Source organism: Sus scrofa, chromosome 7 (assembly GCF_054392235.1).
Source record: "Sus scrofa isolate SSC_HxYL_T2T_F1_AM1 chromosome 7, Sscrofa_HxYL_maternal_Yorkshire_Landrace_v2.0, whole genome shotgun sequence".
Classification (NCBI taxonomy): Eukaryota; Metazoa; Chordata; class Mammalia; order Artiodactyla; family Suidae; genus Sus; species Sus scrofa.
The window spans coordinates 61,080,413-61,105,120 of NC_139389.1; the positions used below are offsets into that span (position 1 = coordinate 61,080,413).

At 41.0% G+C, this 24,708-nt stretch overlaps 1 protein-coding gene across 15 annotated transcripts in view; it reads right to left on the reverse strand.

The window, feature by feature from the left end:
* PDE8A (phosphodiesterase 8A) overlaps nucleotides 1–24,708 on the reverse strand; it is a 147,796-nt gene that overhangs the window by 83,370 nt on the left and 39,718 nt on the right. The window contains exon 1 of one of the 15 annotated variants that reach the window (XM_084968502.1): nucleotides 17,809–17,961. The exons of the other annotated variants lie outside the window; for them this stretch is intronic. Within the exon in view, the coding sequence (XP_084824628.1) occupies nucleotides 17,809–17,832 (24 nt within the window). The 5' untranslated portion in view covers nucleotides 17,833–17,961. Of the gene's footprint in view, nucleotides 1–17,808; nucleotides 17,962–24,708 lie in introns of those variants that run through there. 15 annotated transcript variants of the gene reach the window in all.

Consider the following 24,708-nt stretch of genomic DNA (forward strand, 5'->3'; position numbering starts at 1 on the left):
TAAGATTCCAGCATTGCCATGAGCTGTGGTGTAGGTCGCAGATGCAGCTCGGATCTGGCGTTGCTGTGGCTGTGGTGTAGGTCGCAGATGCAGCTCCAATTAGACCCCTAGCCTGGGAACCTCTATATGCCACAGGTGTGGCCCTAAAAAGCAAAAAAAAAAAAAAAGAAGCTTCAAATCCAACTGCCCAACTGCAGAAATCAGAGATATAACATCATGGAGGCCAGACTAGAACCTACTTCTCCTCCATGCCCTCAAAAATGAGGAAACTGGTCGCTTGTATCCAACCATCAGAATGAGAAGGAAGGTGTACAGGTTGCCTGGGAGAGGGAGGCAAGAGGCTGAGAATTCAATGCTATTTATTCAGCTCCCTCCCCAAGAAAAACTGAATCAACATGCACTGATGATTTGGATATCAACAGGAATATTCCTAACTAAAAGTTAATAAATTTGTATCCTGCTTCTCTCTGGGACGAGCCTATTTCAGGCATATTTACATTTATCAATCATGTTTACACCATGCTGTTTACATCACTCAGACAGCAGTGAGCCTGGTTCAGAAGGCTCTACAGCTGTTTGCCTGCCTACCTGACCACACCTATTATCCTGACTGCAAACCCCAGGCTAAGTTTTACTAGGTTAGCTTAATGAACCTCAGTGATAGATTACACTGAGAATGACAACCCGCACAACAGAACAGATTATCTAGAATCACCCAAACTTCCCATAACCAGTATTCTTGAGGTGGGACGGATAAGGGTTTGAACTCTGACCTCTCTCCCCTGAAAAACTATTAACTTTAGGCAAGTCTCTTCACTTTGCTAAGTCTCACCTGGAGATCAAGTTGTTAGGTGATGGTGAAGACTTGAGTAACAGATAACCATGCTTTCTGCATGGTGCCTGGCACACAGTTAAATGCCAGAAGAAGAACCACAGGGAAGAGAGGCAAGTATATTATATAGTAAAGGCACTAACGACATTACCAGAGTGTCAAGAATCCCTGGGGCTGATGAAGGTCTTGGATCAAGGAAGGGGGGTGGGGGGGAGGAGAAAATGAATAAGCAACTGGTCCCCCTTCATTGCAAACAGCAACAGCCCAGATTAGAGGTTTGCAAGGGAGACTCTTCTCCCAGGGCTGCTTCTCCCTGAGAGTCTCAAGGTAAAATTTTGACCAGAAGTTGTCTGGTATTTATATAGAAAAAAAATGTGTATTTATTTATGTCCTCCAAATACAACATATTTTTAAGACAATTTTTTCAGAGTAGTTTTAGGTTTACAATAAGATTGAGAGGGTGGTAAGAGATTTCTCTTATTTCAACAGAACATTTTTTTTTTTAACCAAGAATGAACCTATATTGACACATCATAATCATCCCAAATCTATACTTTACCTTCAGGTTCAAACTTGCTATTGTACATTCTATGGGTTTAGACAAACATATGGTGATACACACTCATCATTTTAATATCATATAGAGTATTTTCACTACAAATCCTCTGTTCTCTGCCTGTTCATCTCTCCCCACCCCCTACCACTGGCAACCATTTTTTCTTAATTGTCTCCATAGTTTTGCTTTATCTAGACTACCACATAGTTGGAATCATACAAGTATGTATGTAACCTTTTCAGACTGGCTTCTTTCACTTAGTAATATGCAAGTTTCCTCTATGGGTTTGTTGTTGTTGTTGCTGCTGTTCTGGTAGCTTGACCAATATTCCATTAGTGCTAAATAATATTCTATTGTCTGGATGTACTACAGTTTATCCATTCACCTACTGAAGCACATCTTGGTTGCTCTTAGGTTTTGACCATCATGAGTGAAGCTATTATAAATATCCCCGAGCAAGTTTTTGCGTGGATATAAGTTTGCGACTCTTTTGGGTCAATATCAAGGAGAACAACAGCTAGATAATATGATAAGACTATGTTTAGTTTTATAAGAAACTACCAAACTATGTTTCAAAGTGGTTATGCCATTCTGCATTTCCACCAGCACTGTGTGCATTCCTTCTCTGTTGTTCCACATCAGCACAACATAACACTGCATTTGGTGTTGTCAGTGTCCCAGATTTTGACCACTTAAATAGGTGTGGAGTAGTATCTTACTGATGTTTTAATTTGCTTTTTCGTTGATGATATATGACACAAGCATCTTTTCATACAGTTATTTGCCATCTGTACATCTTCTTTGGTGAAGTGTCTGTTAAGGTCTTTGGCCCATTTTTTAATCAGATTGTTCATTTTCTAACTGTAGAGTTTTTAAGAGTTCTTTGTGGAGTTCCTTTCGTGGCTCAGTGGTTAACGAACTCGACTAGCATCCATGAGGACACGGGTTTGATTCCTGGCCTCGCTCAGTGGGTTAAGGATCTGGCGGTGCCATGAGCCGTGGTCTAGGTTGCAGATGCGGCTCAGATCCTGCATTGCTATGGGTCTGGTGGAGGCCGGCAGCTGTAGCTCCAATTTGATCCCTAGCCTGGGAACCTCCATATGCCGCAGGTGTGGCCCTAAAAGACAAAAAAAAAAAAAAAAAAAAAGAGTTCTTTGTATATTTTGACCAACAATCCTTTATCAGATGTGTCTTTGAAAATATTTTCTCCCAGTTTGTGACTTGTCTTTTAATTCTTTTGATACTTTCACAAAGCAGTTTTTAATTTTAATTAAGTCTAGCTTATCAATTATTTCTTTCATAGATTACATCTTTGGTGTTATATCTAAAAAACTATCACTGGAGTTCCCATTGTGGCTCAGTGTAATGAACCCGACTACTATCCATAAGGTCCCGTGTGGCTGTGGCATAGGCCACCAGCTGTAGCTCTGATTCGGCCTCTAGTCTGGGAACTTCCATATGCCACGGGTGCAGCCCTAAGAAAACAAAAAAAGGAAAAAAAGTATCATGATAACCAAGATCATCTAAGTCTTTTCCTATATTATCTTCGAGGACCCTTATGGTTTTGCATTTTACTTTTAGGCCTATGTGTCACCTTGAGTTAATTTTTGTGAAAGGTGTGACATCTGTATCTAAATTCATTAGTGTGTGGATGTCCAGTTATTCAGGCCCCATTTGAAGAAACTATTTTTGCTCCACTGTATTAACTTTGCTTCTTTGTCAAAGCTCACTTAACTATATTCATGGGTGTTATTTCTGGGCTTTCAACTTAGTTCTTAATATTGTGTTAGCCATTCTGGGTCTTTTGCTCTCCATGTAAACATTAGAAACAGTTTGTCAATATCCATAAAGTAATTTCCTGGGATTTTTATGGGATTGCATTGAATCTATAGATCAAGATGGGAAAGACTGCTATCTTGACAATACTGTCTTCCTATTCATAAACATGGAATATCTCTCCATTTACTTGGTTCTTTCTTCATCAGAGTTTTGCAGTTTTCCTCATATAGACCTTGCACATGTTTTGTTAGATTTATACCTAAGTATTTCCTTTGTTTTTTGGAGTGCTAATGTTAAGTGGTATCATGTTTTTAATTTCAAATACCACTTGCTCATTAATAGCATATAGGAGAGCAATCAACTTTTGTATATCAACCTTGTATCCCATAACCTTGCTATAATCACTTACTAGTTCTAGGAAATTTTCTGTCTATTGTTCTGGATTTTCTACATAGATAGTCATGTCGTCTGTGAACAAGTCATCCTTCACAAATTTTTAATTTCCTTTTTTTCACCTTACTGCATTAGCAAGGACTTCTAGTGCGATGCTTCAAGTTTCTCACCACTAAATGTGATGTGAGTTATAGGTTTTTGCAGATACACCTTTTTTTTTTTTGGTTGAACTCATGGCATGTGGAAGTTCCTGGGCTAGGGGTCAAACCCACACCACAGTTTCGACCTGCACCACACCCGAAGCAATGCTGGATCCTTAACCTGCTGTGCCACAGGGAAACTTCCTATAGATATTCTTAATCAAGTTGAGGGAGTTTCTCTTTTTTTTCTTCCAGTTTTACTGAGCTATAACTGACACGAGCACAGGAAAAGTTTAAGATGTACAGCATAAAGACTTGACCTATATATCTCATAAAATGATTGCCATAATAATTCAGTTTCCCACAGATACAAAATAATATTTTTCCTTGAAATGAGAATGGGAGAATCTCTTTATTCTTAGTTTACCGAGTGTTTTTTTTTTTTTTAATCATGAATGGGTTTCATATTTTTTCAAATGCTTTTTTCCATATACTGATATGATCATGTTATTTTTTCCCTTTTAGTCTGGTGATGTTAGGAATTACATTAACTGATTTTCTGATGTTTACCTGGGTATTTTTATACTTTTTCTATTTCATTTGCTAATATTGAGAATTTCTGCATCTATGTTCATGACAAGTTTTGCTCTATAATTTTCTTATCTTGTAATGTCTTTGTCAGGGGAATGCTGGCTTCACAGAATGAGTTAGAAAGCTTCTAACTCATTGAGCTTCCATCTTCTAAAATAGATTGTGGAGAACAGATTTCTTCCTTAAATATTTGGTAGCATTCACCAATGAAACCATATGGGCCTGGTGCTTTCACTTTTGGAATGTTATTAATTACTGACTCAATTTCTTCAATCGATATAGGCCTCTTCAGATCATCTATTTCTTCTCATGTGAGTTTTGACAGTGTCTTTTAAGGAATTGATCCATTTCATCTAGGTTATCAAATTGGTGGGCATAGAGCTGTTCACAGTATTATTTTACTACCCTTTTAATTTCCGTGGGATCTGTAGTGAAGTCTCCTCTTTCATTTCTGATATTGTAATTTGTGTCTTCTCTCTTTTTTAATTAGCCTTCCATAGAGGCTTATATATTTTACTGATCTTTTCAAAGAACCAGCTTTTGGTTTCAAGAGTTCTCTACAGATTTCCTATTTTCAATTTAATTGATTTCTGCTCTAATTTTTTTTTTTTTTTTAATCTTTTAGGGCAGCACTTACAGCATATGGAAATTCCCAGTCTAGGGGGCGAATTGGAGCTACAGCCACAGCAATGCCGGATCAGAGGCACATCTGCAACCTACATAGCAGCTTGTGGCAACATCCAATCCTTAACCTACTGAGCAAAGCCAAGGATCAAATCCGCATCCTCATGGATACCAGTTGGGTTCTTAACCCACTGAACCACAACAGGAACTCCTAAAGTGTATTTCTTAAAGCCAGTATTTTCTTTTCTGGTATTGACTGTGGGAATGTGGTCAAGCTCCTAAAGATAAATCTCACATTGTTGTGGGGGGTCCCCCATGCCACAGTGCCCCTGGAGATCTCAACTCTGAGTTGTCTTCACTGAGCTGCCAGTAATGCATCAGTCACAGTTCAGGTTTCCTATCCTGACTTGGACTGGTGTGGAGGTTTTTCCTCATGAGTCTCGTAAGCAGTGACCCCCTGTATTCACCTACCTACCCAGTCTTGGGGGCTACAGTTTGCCCTGTGTCTTCCCCTCTCTTATTGACTTTTGAACCATTGTTGATTTTTCAGTCTATTCAAGCTTTGCTTGTTGTTAGGACAGAGTGTTGACATCTAAGCTCTTATGCAAAGAACTAGAAACCAGAAGTCCAATACATTGTAAACAAAATGATGTGCAGGATTACAATCCAAATACACTTTTTAGAACATACAGCAGTCACAACTGCATAAGCATTTTGGGAAGCGGGCAGTGTTAAAGGGGGTGTGCATCCCTGAAGCTGGTACAGAGAGGGCACCCCAGCACCATCCTCCTGGGAGCTGCTCTCTGCTTCCTCTGTTTGGCAGGTTATAGGAAGGCAGGCAAACGGCCCCTGTTAATGCAAAGCAACTGCTTGTTAATAACCATTGGTTCCTACTGCATAGCACAGGGAATTATATCTAGCCACTTGTGATGGAATGTGGTGGAGTATAATATGAGAAAAAGAATGTATGTATGTGTGTGCATGTGTATGTATGTATGTATGTATGAATGGGTCACCTTGCTGTACAGCTGAAATTGACAGAACATTGTAAATCAACAGAAGAAAAAAAAAAAACAACAACTACTGGTGGTTAGAAAGTGAGGTTTTAAGCAATTTACTGCCTAATATGCTAGACTGTTATTTAAGTATAGTTTTTTACTAAGTTTCAGTTATGCTTTAGGAAATAAATTCAGGGTTCTGAGTTGACTTTGATACCTGGTCTCACTCAGTGGGTTAAGGAACCAGCATTGCCGTGAGCTGTGGAGTAGGTTGCAGACACAGCTCAGAACTGGTGCGGCTATGGCTGTGGCTGTGGTGTGATGTGATGTGGTGCTGCAGCTCCAACTCGACTCCTAGCCTGGAAACTTCCATATGCATGAGTGCGGTCCTAAAAAGACCAAAAAAAAAAGTAAGAAATGACTCCTGGTTGAAACTTTTACAGTTGATGTTAAGGAACTAATTACTAAGGTTAAGTCAACACTGCCTATACCTGCATATCCTATGACCCAGAAGTGAAAACTTTGGGTCTGTTCACAAAGACCTGTAAGGGGACATGTACAAAGACATTTGTCCAAGGTTAATCATAATGGCAGGGAGTTGCAAGCAATATGGATATATCTAACTGGGGACAGTAATATGGCAGATATTAAAAGTGAAAAAAGTAAAAAACAGAATGAGATCTATAATACCATTTACATAAATTAAAATACATAAACATATAACAATACATACTTTATAAGAACACATAAAAACAAAATGACATATATTAAACACACTAGAATGGTTACCTGTGTTAGGCAGGGAGGGAGTGGAGAATCAGATAAAAATAAACCAGACAACGGAGTTCCTGAGGTGGCTCAGTGGTTAACAAATCCGACTAGGAACCATGAGGTTGTGGGTTCGATCCCTGGCCTTGCTCAGTGGGTTAAGAATCTGGCATTGCCGTGAGCTGTGGTGTAGGTCGCAGATGCAGATCAGATCCCACGTCACTGTGGCTCTGGCGAAGGCTGGTGGCTACAGCTCTGATTAGACCCATAGCCTAGGAAGGTCCATATGCCATGGGAGCAGCCCTAGAAAAGGCAAAAAGACAAAAAAAAAAAAAAAAAAAAAAAACAAGAAAAAGAGAGGAACCTTGGAAGGTAGGCAAGGATTTTTAAATAAAGGAAACCAGAAAGGAAAATACTGATAAATTAGATTTCGAAATTAAGAACTTTTGTTCACCAAAAGACTCCAGTCAGAGACTGAAAAGCTAGATCACAGAAGGGGGGAAGAAGGTATTTGCAAAACATATAACTGACAAAAGACTCATACCCATAATATATAAAGAATGCCTGAAGATCAGTGAGGCAAAACTAGACAATCCAGGAGTTCCCGTCGTGGCACAGTGGTTAACAAATCCGACTAGGAACCATGAGGTTGCGGGTTCGGTTCCTGCCCTTGCTCAGTGGGTTAACGATCTGGCGTTACCGTGAGCTGTGGTGTAGGTTGCAGACGCAGCTCAGATCCTGCGTCGCTGTGGCTCTGGCATAGGCTGGTGGCTACAGCTCCGATTGGACCCCTAGCCTGGGAACCTCCATATGCCGCGGGAGCGGCCCAAGAAATGCCAAAAAAGACAAAAAAAAAAAAAAAACTAGACAATCCAACTGGAAAGAGCCTTGCACACACAGATGATGTTAATATGCTAAGAACTAAGCAAGATAATTCAACCCTCTGCACTGGAATTTCAACCAGGAAAAGAAAGGGAGCTCATCAACAATTTTTAAGTTTTGACAATTTGATAAAAATATATGTAAGCAGGAAATTTGAACAGATATTTTAAACTTTATAAAACATATAAACAAACGTCATCAGCTAAAGTCTCTTCTATTTTGAGAGAGTTATTGAGAGAAAATGGAAAAAGCGGCATCTGCATCTACAATTTGTGTGTCTACAAGGGGAAATGAGTTACTTATGCAATTACTACACAGTAGAAAGCTTTGTTTCCATAGAGATTATGACACAAATGATTTAGGCCTTAAATTAGAATATTTCGATTGAATTGAGAAATGATCTTTTTGTCTAAATGAATAGTGTATTCAGTGCAAATAAAAGCTCTGCACATCTGCTGATATCATTTCCTCTTTACTTCAGTAATAATTAATAAGAATACATCCACACAAGTCCTAAAACGGAATTCATATCCCCAAAATTTCCTAAGTGCCTGAAAATATATAGGGAATGACATATTTCTACAGGATGTACAAAAATACATAAAGAACACAAAACATTTCAAAATATCTTTCTGCTCATTTCATATCTCTTACACTTAAACATTCTCTTGTATTAACCGTGTAAACAGAAAGACAAAAAAGTCAGTTCTATCTTCCATAACCACTATCTGAATTCACCAGATAAGCTGTATACTGTGGGGAGGTGGGACAGGATACGAATGCATATTAAAAGCACAAAAACATCAGAATGTTGTTTCAAAAGGAGTGAAATATATGATGAATAAATATAGTAAAAAATAGGATTTTACAGTGTCAAATCCTTCAGGGGCTCTACATTGCCCTAGGTAAAGCCTGGACCCTCTCGTAGGGCATTCAAGGCTCCTGTTGTGCTTGAAGCCTAAACTTCAACCACCTGCCCCAACCACTTAGAAGTCCTTAAAAGTCCTTGTCTCTTGCCATGGCCACATCACTCAGAGTGGCATATTCCCTTCTTCCTCTTCTCCTTTAATTCCTCCTCTTTCCAGATTCAATCATGGGGAAACTCTAACTATGCCTCTAGCTCCAAACTCCATCTGGATGAGGCGCCACACTTACGTGTTCCCAAAGCATCCTGGGGTTTATAATCATCACAGTGGGATCATATTCACTTGTTTCCCTGACTGGACTGAGCTTCTGAGTTCTACTTGCTTTCATAAAAGTGGAAACTAAAAAAAAAAGTACAATGCTTGGTAACTGCTAAATGAAATTACTATATTCTGAATTCAATTACCAAATAACTGAACTCTCCAACATTTCCCCTTATTTTCATAATAAATGATCCTAAAGGAAATAGCTAAGAAAAAAAAAAAAAAAGGATAAAGCCCAGTTGTGAGAGTAAAAATCAAGACTGGCTAGGAATCTAATAAAAAAAGAAAGATATAAAAGATCGAGTTCCTGTTGTGGCTCAGCAGTAATGAACCTGACTAGTATCCACAAGGATAGGCTGCAGGTTGGAGCCCTGGCTCTGCTCACTGGGCTAAGGATCTGGCATTGCTGTGAGCTGCAGTATAGGTCACAGGCTCAGCTTGGATCCTGAGTTGCTGTGGCAGCATTGCTATAGGCTGGCAGCTGCACCTCCAATTTGACCCTAGCCTGGGAACTTCCATATGCCTCACATGCAGCCCTAAAAAAAAATAAAGTAAAAAAATAAAAATAAAAATGATAAAAAGAACTTATTCACAAAACAGAAACAGACTTAAAAGACTTTGAAACCAAACTTATGGTTACCACAGGGGAAATGCTGGGGGAAGGGATAAATTGGGAGACTGGGACTGACATATAACTACTACTATATATGGAACGGGTAAGAACAGGGACCTACTTGTATAGCACAGGGAAATCTACTCAGTACTCTGAGTGACCTATATGGGAAAAGAATCTGAAAAAGAATGGATATATGCCTATGTATAACAGATTCACTTTGCTGTATACCTGAAAATAACACAACATTCTAAGTCAATATACTCCAATAAAAATTTTTAAAAGAACATATATATATGCAGGTATAACTGAATCACTGCGCTGTATGCCCGAAACTAACATGATATTTTTATTGTCTTTTAAGGGCCACCACACCTGTGGCATATGGAAGTTCCCAGGCTAGGGGTCTAACAGACGCTGTAGCTGCTGGCCTACACCACAGCCACAACACTGCCAGATCTGAGCTGCATCTGCGACCTACACCACAGCTCACAGCAATGCCAGATCCGTAACCCACTGAGAGGCCAGGGATCAAACCTGCATCCTCATGGAAGTCAGATTCGCTTCCGGTGAGCCACAATGGGGAACTCCCTAACATGATATTTTAAATCAACTATACTTCAATAAATAAAAATTTTTAAAAAGACTGGCTAGATTTCCTGACAGGCTTGTATTATAAATCATTGTTCTTTTTCTAATTTCACTGCGAAATCCTTCCAGCTGAATGGATATTCTATCTCACTCTCCAAGGTCTCCAAAGAAATGATCCAATTTTGTTACAGTGGAGTATATTCTCAATTAGCCAAATATTCAAAGTTCTGATTGATTAGATTCTTGTCTTGTTGCTACTCTTGGCATTTTGACTCCCCAGATTAATTGCTATTGTTAACCAGTTTTGTTTAGATATCACAGAAAGTTCCTGATCTCCTTTTGAAAAACTGCTTTACATTAAATTATAACATATACGTGAAAAACCACACTGGTTTTCACCACACTTAGCTGAATCTCATAAGAAAGCATGATGTATGAAAACAGGAAGTAAGCCTTCTCCATTTCAATTAAAGGCACAATTTTCATATAAAAATGTTAGATTATGACCATGTGATTTTGTAGAAAAAATCTATAGGACCAATAGCAAATAAAAGCAAAAATATTTCGGAAATTAATAATAAATGTTGAGGCGTTCCTGTCGTGATGCAGTGGAAAGAATCCGACTAGGAACCAAGAGGTTGCGGGTTCGATCCCTGGTCTCGATCAGTGAGTTTAAGAATCCGGCGTTGCCGTGAGCTGTGGTGTAGGCTGCAGATGCAGCCTGGATCCTGCATTGCTGTGGCTGTGGTGCAGGCTGACAGCTGTAGCGTCGATTAGACCCCTAGCCTGGGAAACTCCTTATGCCTCAGGTGCGGCCCTAAAAAGACAAAAATAAATAAATAAATAAATTTTGAATGTTCATCTACATATGCTCAAAATATCTTCATGTAGCAAGTTAAAGAATTTTGAATTTTATCATGCTGATTTAATGGTGTATGAAAATTTCCCCAATAAAAAGTTGTTAGAAAAAGTATTAAAGTATCAAACATATATCACTGTGATAAGACACAAATCAAAAACATGAAGTTATAATTAACCTCAGAAAATGAAACTAGGGCAGACCACTTCTGTAAGTAGCTAGTTTCACTTATATGTTAATTCTTCCTAAATTGTTTTCAGTAAACAGGTGGCTGTGTTTTGGAGAAACACAGATTCCTAGCACACTGAAGACTTCTCAAGAGATTGTCACTGTGGGGCCAGGTCCATGGGGCTGGCTTAATTCACCATACTACAGGCGATCTGAGAAAAGACTTAAAGGGAGAGAACAAATCTGAATATGCAGTTTTGCTTTCATGATCTTTTAACTTGGATTAGCTATACGCACTGCAAGGCAGAGCAATCATTTGAACTGTGGTGGTTCTGAGGACAGAGCCCCATCAGGAGTCACTGAAGAACTTCTCAAAGAATGGACTTCCAGAGGTGAATGTGCTTGAGTCACAGGACTCACTTTGAAAAAAGAGCTTGGCAGTGAAATTCCCATCATGGCTCAGTGGAAATGAATCTGACTAGCATCCATGAGGACTCGGGTTCCATCCCTGGTCTTGCTCAGTGAGTTAAGGATTCGGTGTTGCTGTGAGCTGTAGGTGTCGGTCACTGATGCCACGCAGATCTGGCGTGGCTGTGGCTGTGGTGTAGGCCAGAGGCTACAGCTCCAATTCAACCCCTAGCCTGGGAACTTCCATATGCTGCGGGTGCAGCCCTAAAAAGCACCCCCCGCAAAAGAGCTTGGCAGAATGAAACGTATGAAATAAATCTGAAGGTTTTACTGGCATTGCCCGTCTGGAAAGTGAACATAATACAAGAGTCTGATATTCCAGGGAGCCAAGAGTTTGCTTCTATAATTGGTATGTTGAAAATGCAAGGCTCTTAAAATCACCAAAAGTGATTTTAAGTCATTCTCCCACTTTAAACCTGTCTAATGGAAATAGTGCTTCCTCTACTCCTAAAACTGGGACGAGTCTCATAAATTTTATGCTTAGTCCTAGAGTTTATTAGTTTCCTAGGGCTGCCCTAACAAATTACCACAAACTAGGTGGCTGAAAACAACAGAAAGTTATTCTTTTACAATTCAGGGGGCCAGAGGTCCAAAATCAAGGTGTAGGCCGAGTTGATTCCTGCTGTAGGATCTGAGGGAGAAGTTAGTTCATGTCCCTCTCTTCCAAACTTCTGGTGGTTGCTGGGAATCCTTGGCTTTCCTGGGCTTGTATCTGCCACACTCCAATCTCTGCCTCTGTCATAGCATGGACTTCTTATAAGGAAACAAGTTATTGGATTTAGGGCCTACCCTAATCCAGTATGACCTTATCTTAACTAATTATATCTGCAGAGACTCTTTCCAAATAAGTCACATTCTGAGGTCCACTGGACGTTAATTTTGAGAAGATACTATTCAACCCTGTACACTCAAGAAGCCACAAATAAGCCTCAATTTTGTAATTAGAAGTAAGCAATCTACTACATTTACAGTTCAAATCAAGCAAAACTAATTCAGAGTATTTGGGGGGTGAGGGTAGTGGGTGACTGACAGAGAATACCAGGAAGCCTTATAGGTTCCTGGAATGTTCTAGTCCTTGATCTGAGTGCTGGTCACATTTACAAAAATTTATCAAGTTGTGTAATTATGAGTTAGGCACTAATTGCATTAACTTTCAAAAAGAGGTTAGGTACTTTAAAAAGAAAATTATCAGTCTGGTATCTTTATATATATATAAAGATATATACATAATGATTTTTCTTTTTTCCATTATAGCTGGTTTACAGTGTTCTATCAATTTTCTATTGTACAGCATGGTGATGCGGTTACACATACCATGTATATACATTCTTTTTTCTCACATATCATGCTCCATCGTAAGTGACTAGACATAGTTCCCAGTGCTACACAGCAGGATTTCATTGCTTATCCATTCCAAAGGCAATAGTGCTGCATGCAAATCAATGAAACTAGAACACACCCTCACACCATGCACAAAAATAAACTCAAAATGACTTAAAGACTTAAATATAAGACAGGACACCATCAAACTCCTAGAAGAGAACATAGGCAAAACATTATCTGACATTAGTCCAGTATCTTAGCAGCACTTCAGTTTTCATTTGAAGAAGATTCTCTCCTCACCAACAGGGCCAGCTGTGGAGCAGGGGGTGCTACTCCCTCCACCCCCTGCCCCTGTTACCTCCCTTGTATGTGCTAACTGCAATTTCTGGAGCAGGGAGCACAGAAAAGGACCAGAGAGAAGAACTCACTTGACTGGTACTATTCAATGACTTCTTACTCTTGGAGCCTGACGGATTTTTAAAGCTTTTTCTCTCATGGAGGGAGCATTTTTGTGGTTTCTCTGGAGAGTCTCGTGCTGTATCCATCCCTTCTGATGGGCAGTGCCTCTCCTGTTAAAGAACCCTGTTAGTGGAGTATGAGATTCGACTTCCTGATGACCAAGCTGATGACCTCCGATTTCCAGCTATATTTACTGCTATGACAAGACAGTGGCCTTCGTCCTATCAATTATTTTTGTTATCCTTAATGGGGTCTATTTGTCTTCTTTTGTGTGTATACTTTGATATTTAAATAAGATGGCTTATTTTTAATCTAGTTGACTTTTTTTTTTTTTTGCCCCGCACACAGCATGCAGAAGTTCTGGGACCAGGGATAAAACCTGCACCACAGCAGCTACCTGAGCTATAGTAGTGACAATGTCAGATCCTTAACCTGCTGAGTCACAAGAAACTCCCAGTGGTTACTTTTATTAGTATCTGAGAACATTTATTTCTTTAGATAGTATCTATTTAATCCCCTAAAATAAATGATGGATTCAAGATATCTAATTCTCTTGTACCATTCCTCTACCATCATACTTTAATCCATCATACTATATCCTGTTTAACTTTGTACTCTTAAATATACCTACAGCTCTATAGTTTGTCTGGTAGCTTTATTTTATTTTATTTTTTGTCTTTTTAGAGCCACACCTCCTCTAAAAGGAGGTTCTCAGGCTAGGGGTCTAATTGGAGCTGTAGCCACTGGCCTACGCCACAGCCACAGCCACACGGGATCCGAGCCACGTCTGCAACCTACACCACAGCTCACAGCAACACCAGATCCTACAGACTCATTGCTTATAATGGTTCTTTTGCTGCAGTTTTTCCAGTTATCAGTTGGTGGACTGAAATTTGTCTTTGATTAGATTCCTCAAGAAGAGATCATGGGGATATTCCTTCTCAAGTTTTTTTTTTTAGGCCACACCTGCAGCATACGGAAATTCCCAGGCTAGGAGTCAAAACAGCTGCAGCTGCCAGCCTACACCACAGCCATAGCCACTTGGGATCTGAGCTGTGTCTGTGACCTACACTGAAGCTCACGGCAACACCAGATACTTAACCCACTGAGCAGGACCAGGTATCGAACCCGAGTTCTCATGGATACTAGTTGGGTTTGTTATTGCTGAGCCACAACAGGAACTCCTCTTTCTCAATTTCTTCTATCTAAAAACTTGTCTTTTATAAAAATAAAACAAAACAAAACAAACCCAAGTTCAATGAATATAAACTCCTTAGGTCAAATTTATTTCTCGTAAAGATTTTGTCAGTGTTCTTAGATGATAAGGAGCAGACAAAATCTCCCCTTTTATAAATGAGTTGATATTTTGGCCTGGGTCCAAATAATTCTTTACGTTGAAGTCCAATAACTTTACTGGGATACACAGCAAACCTAGCCATTCTACATTAATTTTTCCTGAGTACAGTATGACCTTTCAAACTGTAGATTCAAGTTCTGTTTCTGGGAACTTTTGTTGATTTATATCTTTAAATTTTTATTTTGTCTATTATTTGTTTTCTTCAGGGAATTTTTGTACTTGTCATTCATATCTTTCTTAACTATATCTATTTTCACATTCACTCACTTCATTTCTTTTTTTCATTTTTTTTTTTTTTCTTTTTGGTCTTTTTGCCTTTTCTGGGGCCCCCTCCGAGGCATATGGAGGTTCCCAGGCTAGGGGTCTAATAGGAGCTGTAGCCGCTGGCCTACGCCAGAGCCACAGCAACATGGGATCCCAGTCGTGTCTGCAACCTACACCACAGCTCACGGCAAAGCCGGATCCTCAACCCACTGAGCAAGGCCAGGGATCGAACCCACAACCCCATGGTTCCTAGTCGGATTCGTTAGCCACTGAGCCATGACGGGAACTCCTTTCTTTCTTGAACTTAGGTATTTCTGCCTAATGACTTGCTGTCTCTTCCCTGAGTGCCTGTATTTCTGATTTGTGCTCCAGCTCTTTACAGCAGTGACATTTTTCTTTAATTTACGAAACATTTGGTCATGTGCCAGCAGTATTTTTCTAGTGAGTGTTATCCATCATCTTTTTTGTTTTTTCATGTTTCTTCAACATTTTTTAAATAATTATGTTTGACTAGATCCTAAACTGGTCCTTTTTTTTTTTTTTTTTTTTTTGGCCGCACCCACAGCATGTGGAAGTTCCCAGGCCAGGAACTGAACCTGCGCCACAGCAGCAACCCAAGCCACTACAGTGACAATGCCAGATCCTTAACCAGCTGAGCCACAGGAGAGCTCCAGTTTTTGATTACTAATTTTTTCTTTTTACGGCCGCACCTGCAGCATATGGAAGTTCCCAGGCTAGGGGGTGAATCAGAGCTGCAGCTGCCGGCCTCCACCACAGCCACAGCAACACCAGGTCAGAGTCATGTCTGCCACCCATACCACAGCTTGGGTCAACACCAGGTACTTAACCCATTTAGAGAGGCCAGGGATCAAACATCCTCATGGATACTATCTATCCTCACAGATACCAACCCCCTAAACCACAACGGGAACTCCTTGATTATTCATTTTTGAAGGCAGTTCTTCCTAGACCAGTTATTTGAAGACTTATTTGGGAGAAGAGCCAGAGCCACATTTAGGGAAGCAGGAGTGTTCTTTCTTTTTCTGGCAGGACAGTACATGTGCACTGTGGGGACTGCGCTCTTTCCTGCCACCACAGCTCAGCCTGCTCCCTGCAAATGCTACTTGTGTAAGTCCTCATTCAGGCCAGACTCCTCTGCATCTTGGAATCAAACTGGATCCAGCGAAGCTACTGCCACCAGCCTGTGTACTCGTTTCCACTATTTCAAACCAAACATTTTGGTTTTGAACCCCAGGGTATATATCCTTCACCTTGGAAAGTGTTATTTGCTAGTTGATTTTTCTTTTCCTGAAGTCTGCAGCTGCAAGCATCTTCTGTTTACTTCCTCTCATAGATCTGGTCCAATCTTTCAAAAACGCTTTTCATTTATTTTTTGGTTTGAGTTTCAGACATCTCCTCATTTCTTCAAAGATACCCTTAATTTCTGTTTTTTTTTTCCCCCTCCTAGTTTCTTGGGATAATTTTCCAGGGAAGGGTGTAGAAAGTTTAAATCTTAGGTTTTACTTTCTTTCCTCAGTAAAGAAAATTATTTTATACTTTCTTTGAATCTAAAGTAATACATAGTTACTCCAAAATCCAGACAATACAGAAAAGATGCAGAGGAGAAAAATAAAACGCTAATTACCTGAAATCTAAGTTATTAACCTCAAGTAGTAATCCCTGTTAACAAATGAGCACATATCCTGATACATTTCATAAAGTGACCATTTCCCCTGCTTCTTTTCACTTAAAACTGAGTATTTTCTTGCAACATAGATCTAAAATTATAATTTTAATAGCTACATGATATTCACGAGAACCTCCTTTTAACTAAGAGTACCATGAGACACTGAAATGTTTAAACTTTAAAATAAACAATCCCATAAAACCAGAAGTCATGCCTCTTAAAAGATCAAATTTTCCACATTTTAGTTTCCTTGTAAATCAGAGAAAATGAGGGGTTTATTCCACAGTCTTTTAGGACTAAAACAAGCAGGTCTAGGCCTTTAAAAGCTAGGTAACTATGGGTTCTTTTTAAAAGTTACTGTTTCCACGACCTTTGTTCCCCTTATAATAAATACACTGTATTTTTCTGGTTTCTCATTTACAAGCAGGAGAAATCCAAACAACAAAATTATCCAAGTTTTTATACCAACGACAGACAATCTACAGGTTATTAATCAAGAAGAAAGCCAAAAGAATTTCAGGCTGCTCCTTTCACAACTCAAGGTGAGCCTGTACTATGGTGTCAAACAAGGGAATGTGTGTAAACTGCCTGCAGTCTGTGAGTTTTCATTAAACTGGTTCTTCTAATCCATTTCCTTAATTAACAGAGACTTAGGGCTATATAAACACTGAATCTCAAAGCTGGTTGTAGCTGTGAAATAAAGAGAGAAAACATTCTGTTCTTTCTTTCAGTAGACCCGAGACAACAACTTCTTCTATGAAACGTCCCCTACACAAATGAGCAAAACTCCAGATGGCAAAGCACTGGCACGTGCCAAGTAACAATAATTATAAGTGAACATTACTCACTGAAATACTCCATGGACTTCCCATGTGGCTCACAATTCACCAAAATACTCCAACAAGTGCCTGAGTGTAGCCTGTAGGTTAGCAAACCCCTTACAAAGTTAGGTAGCCCTTGATTCAGCAGCCAGCAGCCAGGCCCAAGAAGAACTGGAGCCAGAGAAGGTGGGTAATCCACTTCCAGTGATTTACTATAATCAAGCCACCACCACCATCAAGAGCTTGTAACATCTGGGTGTTTACCATGTACCAAGGAGTGTCTAATTTAATCCTCCCATCAACCCTATAAAGTAGGAACTGTTGTTATTATTCCTCATTACAGACTGGAAACACAGACTCAACAAGGTTAATCTACTTGCCAGCCATACAACCAATAAGTGAGAGTGTGGAGCCTAGACCCAGGGCTGTGTGACCCCAAGCCTCATACCTGCACTGCACAATTCTGCCTCATGTGCTAACCAGCTATGGGAACTCAGAAGAGGGGTAAGTGGCTTTGATGAAGGAAGGCAGAAAAGGCAAGAGCCACGCTGGGTCTGGAAAAGCAGGCAGGAGTGCAAGTGAAGAGGCAGAGAAAGATCAAAGTCCATGTAAGCAAAAGCACACAGGAAAGCAAAGGCAGAGTCTTTGAAAGCCACGTGGGTGATGCTAATTATCCACCTCTCCCCTCCCCCATGTACCTGGGAAGCTCCTGCTCTAGAAACTGGAAGATATGTGAAAGGCAAATCCCAGCTCTGCCTCTCCTCATTATGTGGCCTTCGGTTAGTCATGTACCACTCTGGGCCTCAGTCTAGACTGCCAAATAAGAAATGTAATGGGCTATCAGGTCCAGGTTTAGGTAGCATAATACAATCTCATGTATTTTGTATTGTATAATCTTTTAATATACATAGATTTCCTGTTGTGAAAAGGACATGGTGAGTGAAGGATGTGGCATTGCTGTAGCTGTGACGCAAGTTGCAACTGCAGCTCGGGTTCAATTCCTGGCCAGGGAACTTCCACATGCCATGGGTATGCCCCACCCCCGCCAAAAAAAGGATATGAAATAGCTATTCGATCAGCAAATTCAGATGTGAAATTGTCATTTATTCCAACAAATATTTATTATTTTATTATTATTATTATTATTATTTTGCTTTTTAGGGTCTCACCTGTGGCATATGGAGGTTCCCAGGCTAGGGGTTCAGTCGGAGCTGTAGCTGCCGGTCTACACCACAGTCACAGCAACATCAGATCTGAGCCATGTCTGCAACCTACACCACAGCTCACAGCAATGCCAGATCCTTACTTAACCCACTGAGCAAGGCCAGGGATCAAACCTGCAACCTCATGGTTCCTAGTTGGATTCGTTTCCACTGTGCCACCCTGGGAATTCCCCCAACAAATATTTATAGAGCGCTTTTTATGCACTAACCCTGAATGCTGAAGTTATAGAAATAAAAACATGGATCTTATCTTCCAGAAGCTAAATATAGAAGTGTAGAAAATATAAACAAGTAATTACAACACTTTGTGAATGTTTAACAACAAAAGCAAGTACAGAGTGTGATTTAGAAGTAACTGATTAACTCCGCCCAGGAAGGTGGGGGAGGGGGATCACCATCTTGAAGGAAATGTAGGACTATGCCAGCTAAGAAGAAAGAAAGGAGTATTCTAGATGGAGTTCCCGTCATGGCTCAGTGGAAGTGAATCTGACTCGTATCCATGAGGACACAGGTTTGATCCCTGGCCTCGCTCAGAGGGTTAAGGATCCGGTGTTGCCATGAGCTGTGGTGTAAGTCACAGACAAGGCTCAGATCTGGTGTGGCTGTGCCTGTGGCATAGGCCAGTAGCTACAGCTCTGATTCCACCCCTAGCCTGGGAACCTGTGTATGTTGCGGGTGCAGCCCTAAAAAGACCAACAACAAAAGAAAGGAAGGAAGAAAGGAAAAGGAAAGGAAAGGAAGGAAGAAAGAAAGAAAGCATTCTAGAAAGAGAAAATACTATATGCAAAGGCAGATGTGAAGCCACCCAGACAACGGCGAATAGCAACTGGCTGAATGTGGTTGAGATGGAAGATTCCACTGCAGCTGAGGCTGCAGAGGGGCTAGGTCAGATGATAGAGGGCCTAGTTCACTGGCAGGTCTCAGCAATTAACAGCGCTGAAATCAGGCAAGTACTCAAATGCCAGAGCACAAATACCAGGTGAAAACAGTAAAACAGATTCCAAATACCAGCAGCTAGCAGATTAGAGCTGCTCCCACATCTCCCACTCCGATCAAGGCCAGAATTGGAAGTAAGTCCACTGGAGAAGGAAACCAGTGTGGCTGGGGGACTAAGGGAGGCAGTGGCTAGAAGACCAAGCCAAACCAGGGTGGATTCAATGGAGGCTACTGAAAATATTCCAGGAAAAGCCGTAACAGCCATTGTCAGATATCTTGAAAACTTCACATGCAGAAAGAAGAGCTAAAATGGTCTTGGTGGGAGGGGGGGCTCCAATGAATAGAACTAGCCTATGGCAGTAACAGTAGGTTTGAGCTCAACACAAGAGAGGATTATACCTGTAGACAGTCTCTGCAGGATGCATTCTCAGTAACATCTCACTTTTTGCCTTTTCCCCTGGCATCAGCAGAGACCACCAGATGCTCATTGCTGCAGCCTTCTTTGAAGCAGAGCACAGGCACATAGAGGCCCTGGCCAAGAGGAACTGAGGGGCAGCCCGCTGATGGGTGGAGGTCTTATAGGAAACCTCTTTCTCCCTGCTAAAACAGTGTCCTTTCCTGCCTGAGACCATGTTGTGCGAGTGCATGATGCTGAAGACAGAGTTGCTACCTTGCAGGTGAAGGCAGACAAGCTGCCCGAGGGCTGCTGAATTAACCATCCCAGAACCTCTCCTCCAAACTTCTTGTTACATGAAAAAAGCAAGTAGTTTTGTAGTTATAAATACTAGCTGCAGCTGATACAGTCCAAGGCTCAGAAATGAACAAAGATGGAAGGAGCAGTTTCAAAGAAAGGTCCTGGGAGTTCCCATGGTGGTGAAGCGGAAATGACTCTGACTAGGAAACAGCAGGTTCGATCCCTGGCCTCACTCAGGGGGTTAAGGATCCGGTGTTGCTGTGAGCTGTGGTGTAGGTCTCAGATGTGGCTTGGATCTGACGATTGCTGTGGCTATGGTGTAGGCTGGCAGCTGTAGCTCCAATTAGACCCCTGGCTTGGGAACTTCCATATGCCACAGATGCGGCCCTAAAAAGCAAACAGCAAAAAAAGAAAAAAGAAAAAAAGAAAGGTCCTGGCTAAGGCTTGGCAAGAAAACTATAAGGCAAAGTCAGACACCAGAAACTGTTTCTATCCTAAAGTTTTATAGATTGTTTTACTACTGTCCTCATAATTTTACCCAGCATCACCAGAAGAATTCCAGTATGGAAAACGAGAATAAATGGAAACAAAATGCTGTATAATTGAGAAGACGTATGATAAAAGGCAAATGTAATGGACGTTATAAGTACAGAAAAGAGTTTGGTTTAAAAAAAATTATCTCTGCAAACTTGTGAAAGATTCTCCAAAGTAAGAAAGTTTAGAAAAGAAAAAGACCCATGAGGACAGAACAGATCTGAAGGAGTCTGAAAGCAAATACATGGTGTGGAGGGAAGGGAAAAGCAGTAAAATAAGAAAGAAATGTAAGTTTCTGAGTGTAGCCAATACTGATTTATTGAGAAAGTAACTATTATGGAAAGTTGGGTCACAAACAAAAAAATTCTGGAGTTCTCCACTGCGGTGCAACGGGATAGGCAGTGTCTCTGGAGCGCTGGGACACAGGTTCAATCCCCAGCCCGGCGCAGTGGGTCAAAGAATCCAGTGTTGCCACAACTGCGGCATAGGTTCCAACTGCATCTTGGATCTGTTCCCTGGCCCAGGAACTTCCATTTGCTGTGGGACAGCCAAAAAAAAAAAAAAAAAAATTCTACCTTGAGGGGATTCTACTACCTACGGCTGAAATAAGAAAACTGACAAACTGTTAGTAATTATTAACAAGGCACTTCACTTTTATTTTTGCTTTTTAGAGCTGCACTCACACACATGTAAGTTCCCAGGCTAGAGGTCAAATAGGAGCTACAGCCAGCCTATGCCACAGCCACAGCAATGCAGGATCCAAGCCACATCTCTGACCTACACCACAGCTCACAGCAATGCCAGATCCTTAACCCACTGAGTGAGGCCAGGGATCAAACCTGCGTCCTCATGGATCCTAGTCAGATTTGTTTCCACTGAGCCATGATGGAAACTCCAACATTAAGTTTTAAAAGCAGTTTCAGGGAGTTCCCTTTGTGGCGCAGCGGAAACAAATCCAACTATAATCCATGAAGATGCAGGTTCAATCCCTGGCCTCATTCATTGGGTTGGGGATCTGGCATTGCTGTGAGCTGTGGTGTAGGTCACAGACTCGGCTCTGATCCCGCGTTTGCTGTGGCTGTGGTATAGGCCAGCCGCTGCAGCCCCAATTCCGCCCCTAGCCTGGGAACTTCCAAATGCTTCAGGTGCAGCCCCAAAAAGCAAAAAAAAATTTTTTTTCATTAAAAAATAAATAAAGAAGGTTTCAGGAGTCCCCACTGTGGCACAGTTGGTTAATAAGAATCCTATTGCAGCACCTGGGCTCACTGTGGAGGCACAGGTTTAATCCCTGGCCCGGAGCAGTAGCTTAAAGGATCCAGCATTGCCGAAGCTACATCTTAGCACTTGAGGCTCAGATTCAATCTCTGGCCCAGGACCTTCCATAGGCTGCAGGTGTGCCCATAAAATTTTAAATCTAAAAAAATAAAGAATTTAAGGAGTTCCCATTGTGGCTCAGCGGGTTATGAACCTAACTAGTATCCATAAGGATGCAGATTCCATCCTTGGCTCAGTGGATTAAGGAGCTGGTGTTGTCATGAGCTGTGGTGTAGGTTGCAGACACGGCTCAGATTCTGAGTTGCTGTGGCCATGGTGAAGGCTGGCAGCTGCAGCTCCGATTCAACCCCTAGACTGAGAACTTCCATATGCTGCGTGTGCAACCCTAAAAAGCAAAAAAATTTAAAAAAATTTAAAAGCAGGTTTCAGAACAGTGTACTGCAAGAGCCCATCATTATATACACATCTCCACAGAAAAATGACAGGAAGGATATGCAACAACAACAAAATCAGTGATTTTCTTTAAGTGGTAAAATAAGATGATTTTTATTTTTACTTATTTGTATTTTCCAGTTTTTCTAATGTGAACATGTATCCTTTTCACACCAATAAAAACACAAATTTATGTAAATGTTCTAAGATATCAGAGTAAAAATTTAGGGTTTTTTTTAATGGCACTATTCCTCAAATACAGTACAATGTTTTGTAAGATGATAGCGAATGCCACTGCTCAGTCAACTTTTACACAATTCCTTGCAAGGATAGAAATAACTACAGGGAGGAAGGAAAGGAAAGCTGATTGTTTTAGCAGACCTCAATCTCAATATTTCATTGTGGTTTCAACACCGACGGTGGAACACCCCTCCTGAGACCGTTTTACTTCAAACCCCACTCTCTGCAGAAAAGGCAGACTTTTTCCTATTATGGGTCATTCTTCAGCCTCCAGATCCCTAAATATTTTCTGATCATCTACAAAGAGAGGTATGCCCTCTTCATTTCACATCTGTTGGCTAATCTTTTAGGAAACTGACTGGCAAAGCTTAGATTAAAACTCTAGGGAAGTTGTAGCTGCCAGTCCAGACCACAGCTCATTCTGAAATGCAGTGACTCTCCAACAGGACCTCAAGGTCTTCCTGGTGAGGGATGACAATGGATCCAAAAAGCAAAGGCCTTATGGGAAAGTGACAATCAACTCCTTGGGGTCTTACTAACTGATGTATTAAGATACAATGCGGTGTTCATAAACCAAATGAGACGTTACTACAGGTAAGCAGTGCTTTAAAAAAAACATTTTGTAGTCCACAGTAAAACATGTTACATCATGAACCAGAACACACAGACACGGATAAAAACTGAAGTTTCACAACAGTACCTGTTCTTACTACATGAGGCGCTCTGTTATTTTATAGTCCATCTCATTTTAAAGTAACCTATGGTAGTTTTTTGGGTTTTTGTTTGTTTTTTTTTTTTTTTGGTCTTTGTCTTTTTGCCTTTTCTAGGGCTGTTCCCAGACTAGGGGTCTAATAGGAGCTGTAGCTGCCAGCCTATACCAGAGCCACAAGCAATGCAGGATCCAAGCCGCGTCTGTGACCTACACCACAGCTCACGGCAACACCAGATCCTTTACCCACTGAGCAAGGCCAGGGATCAAACCTGCAACCCCATAGTTCCTAGTCGGATTTGTTAACCACTGAGCCACGACAGGAACTCTGAAAGCAACCTATGGTAGTTTTTAAGACAGCTGCACTTATTTTGACCCTGTCCCCTCCCCTTGAATCTGGGCAGGTTCAAGACTGCCTCAACCAATAGAGACTATCTGCTCTCTAGATACATCCTTTACAAGCGCCCTCTTGGAAAACCAGCCACCTTGCTGTGAGAAGTCCACACCACACATAGACACACAGGGGCTAAGTATAGGTGCTCTGGTCAACAGCCCCAGCTGACCCCATCAGCCTTCAAGGTATCTCAGCCCAGGGACCAGACACGTAGGTGATAGAGCCTCCAAATGATTCCAACTCCCAGTCATTGGAATCACTCCCTGCCATCTGAGGCCCCAGGCATCCTGGAGCAGAGACAAACCACTCCCTACCATGCCCTGTCCAAATTCCTGGTCCAGAATCCATAAGCATAATAAAATGGTTGTTGTTTAATGACACTAAGTTTGGGGTGGCTGGGTACACAGCCATAATACCTAGAACAACAGTGCTGGGCATAATCTGCAAAACTGATGTCATGATCCATTAGGGCAGTTTGACAAACACTGGTTCAGTGGACTCTGATTCAATATCGGAAGCCTGGCATTCAACACTACAAAGTTCCTGCTGACTCTGTACATACCCAGACAGGTTGAAATTTTTGTAACTGGAAATGAATGGGATGGGTGGAGTGGGGTAAGGTAGATAGTGGGATGTTTGACCTCATACAAATGTGCCAGCATCAAAAAGTCTCAAGACTCACTGGAGCCAAACTCTCAAACTCAAAGGTGGATCATACTCTTCTGGTCTGAGTCTCAAGGTGTTCCCAGCTTTCTAAGGACGGCCAATGGCCAGGCAACAGATACCCGAGGTCTCCACAAAAACTTTGTGGTCTAAAAGCTGCATATTAACTTCTAGCCACTTTCAACGCTGTCAGCCCTATCTAGTTTCAGACTTCTATGTTAATGGATAACTCTCATCTAAATATAAAC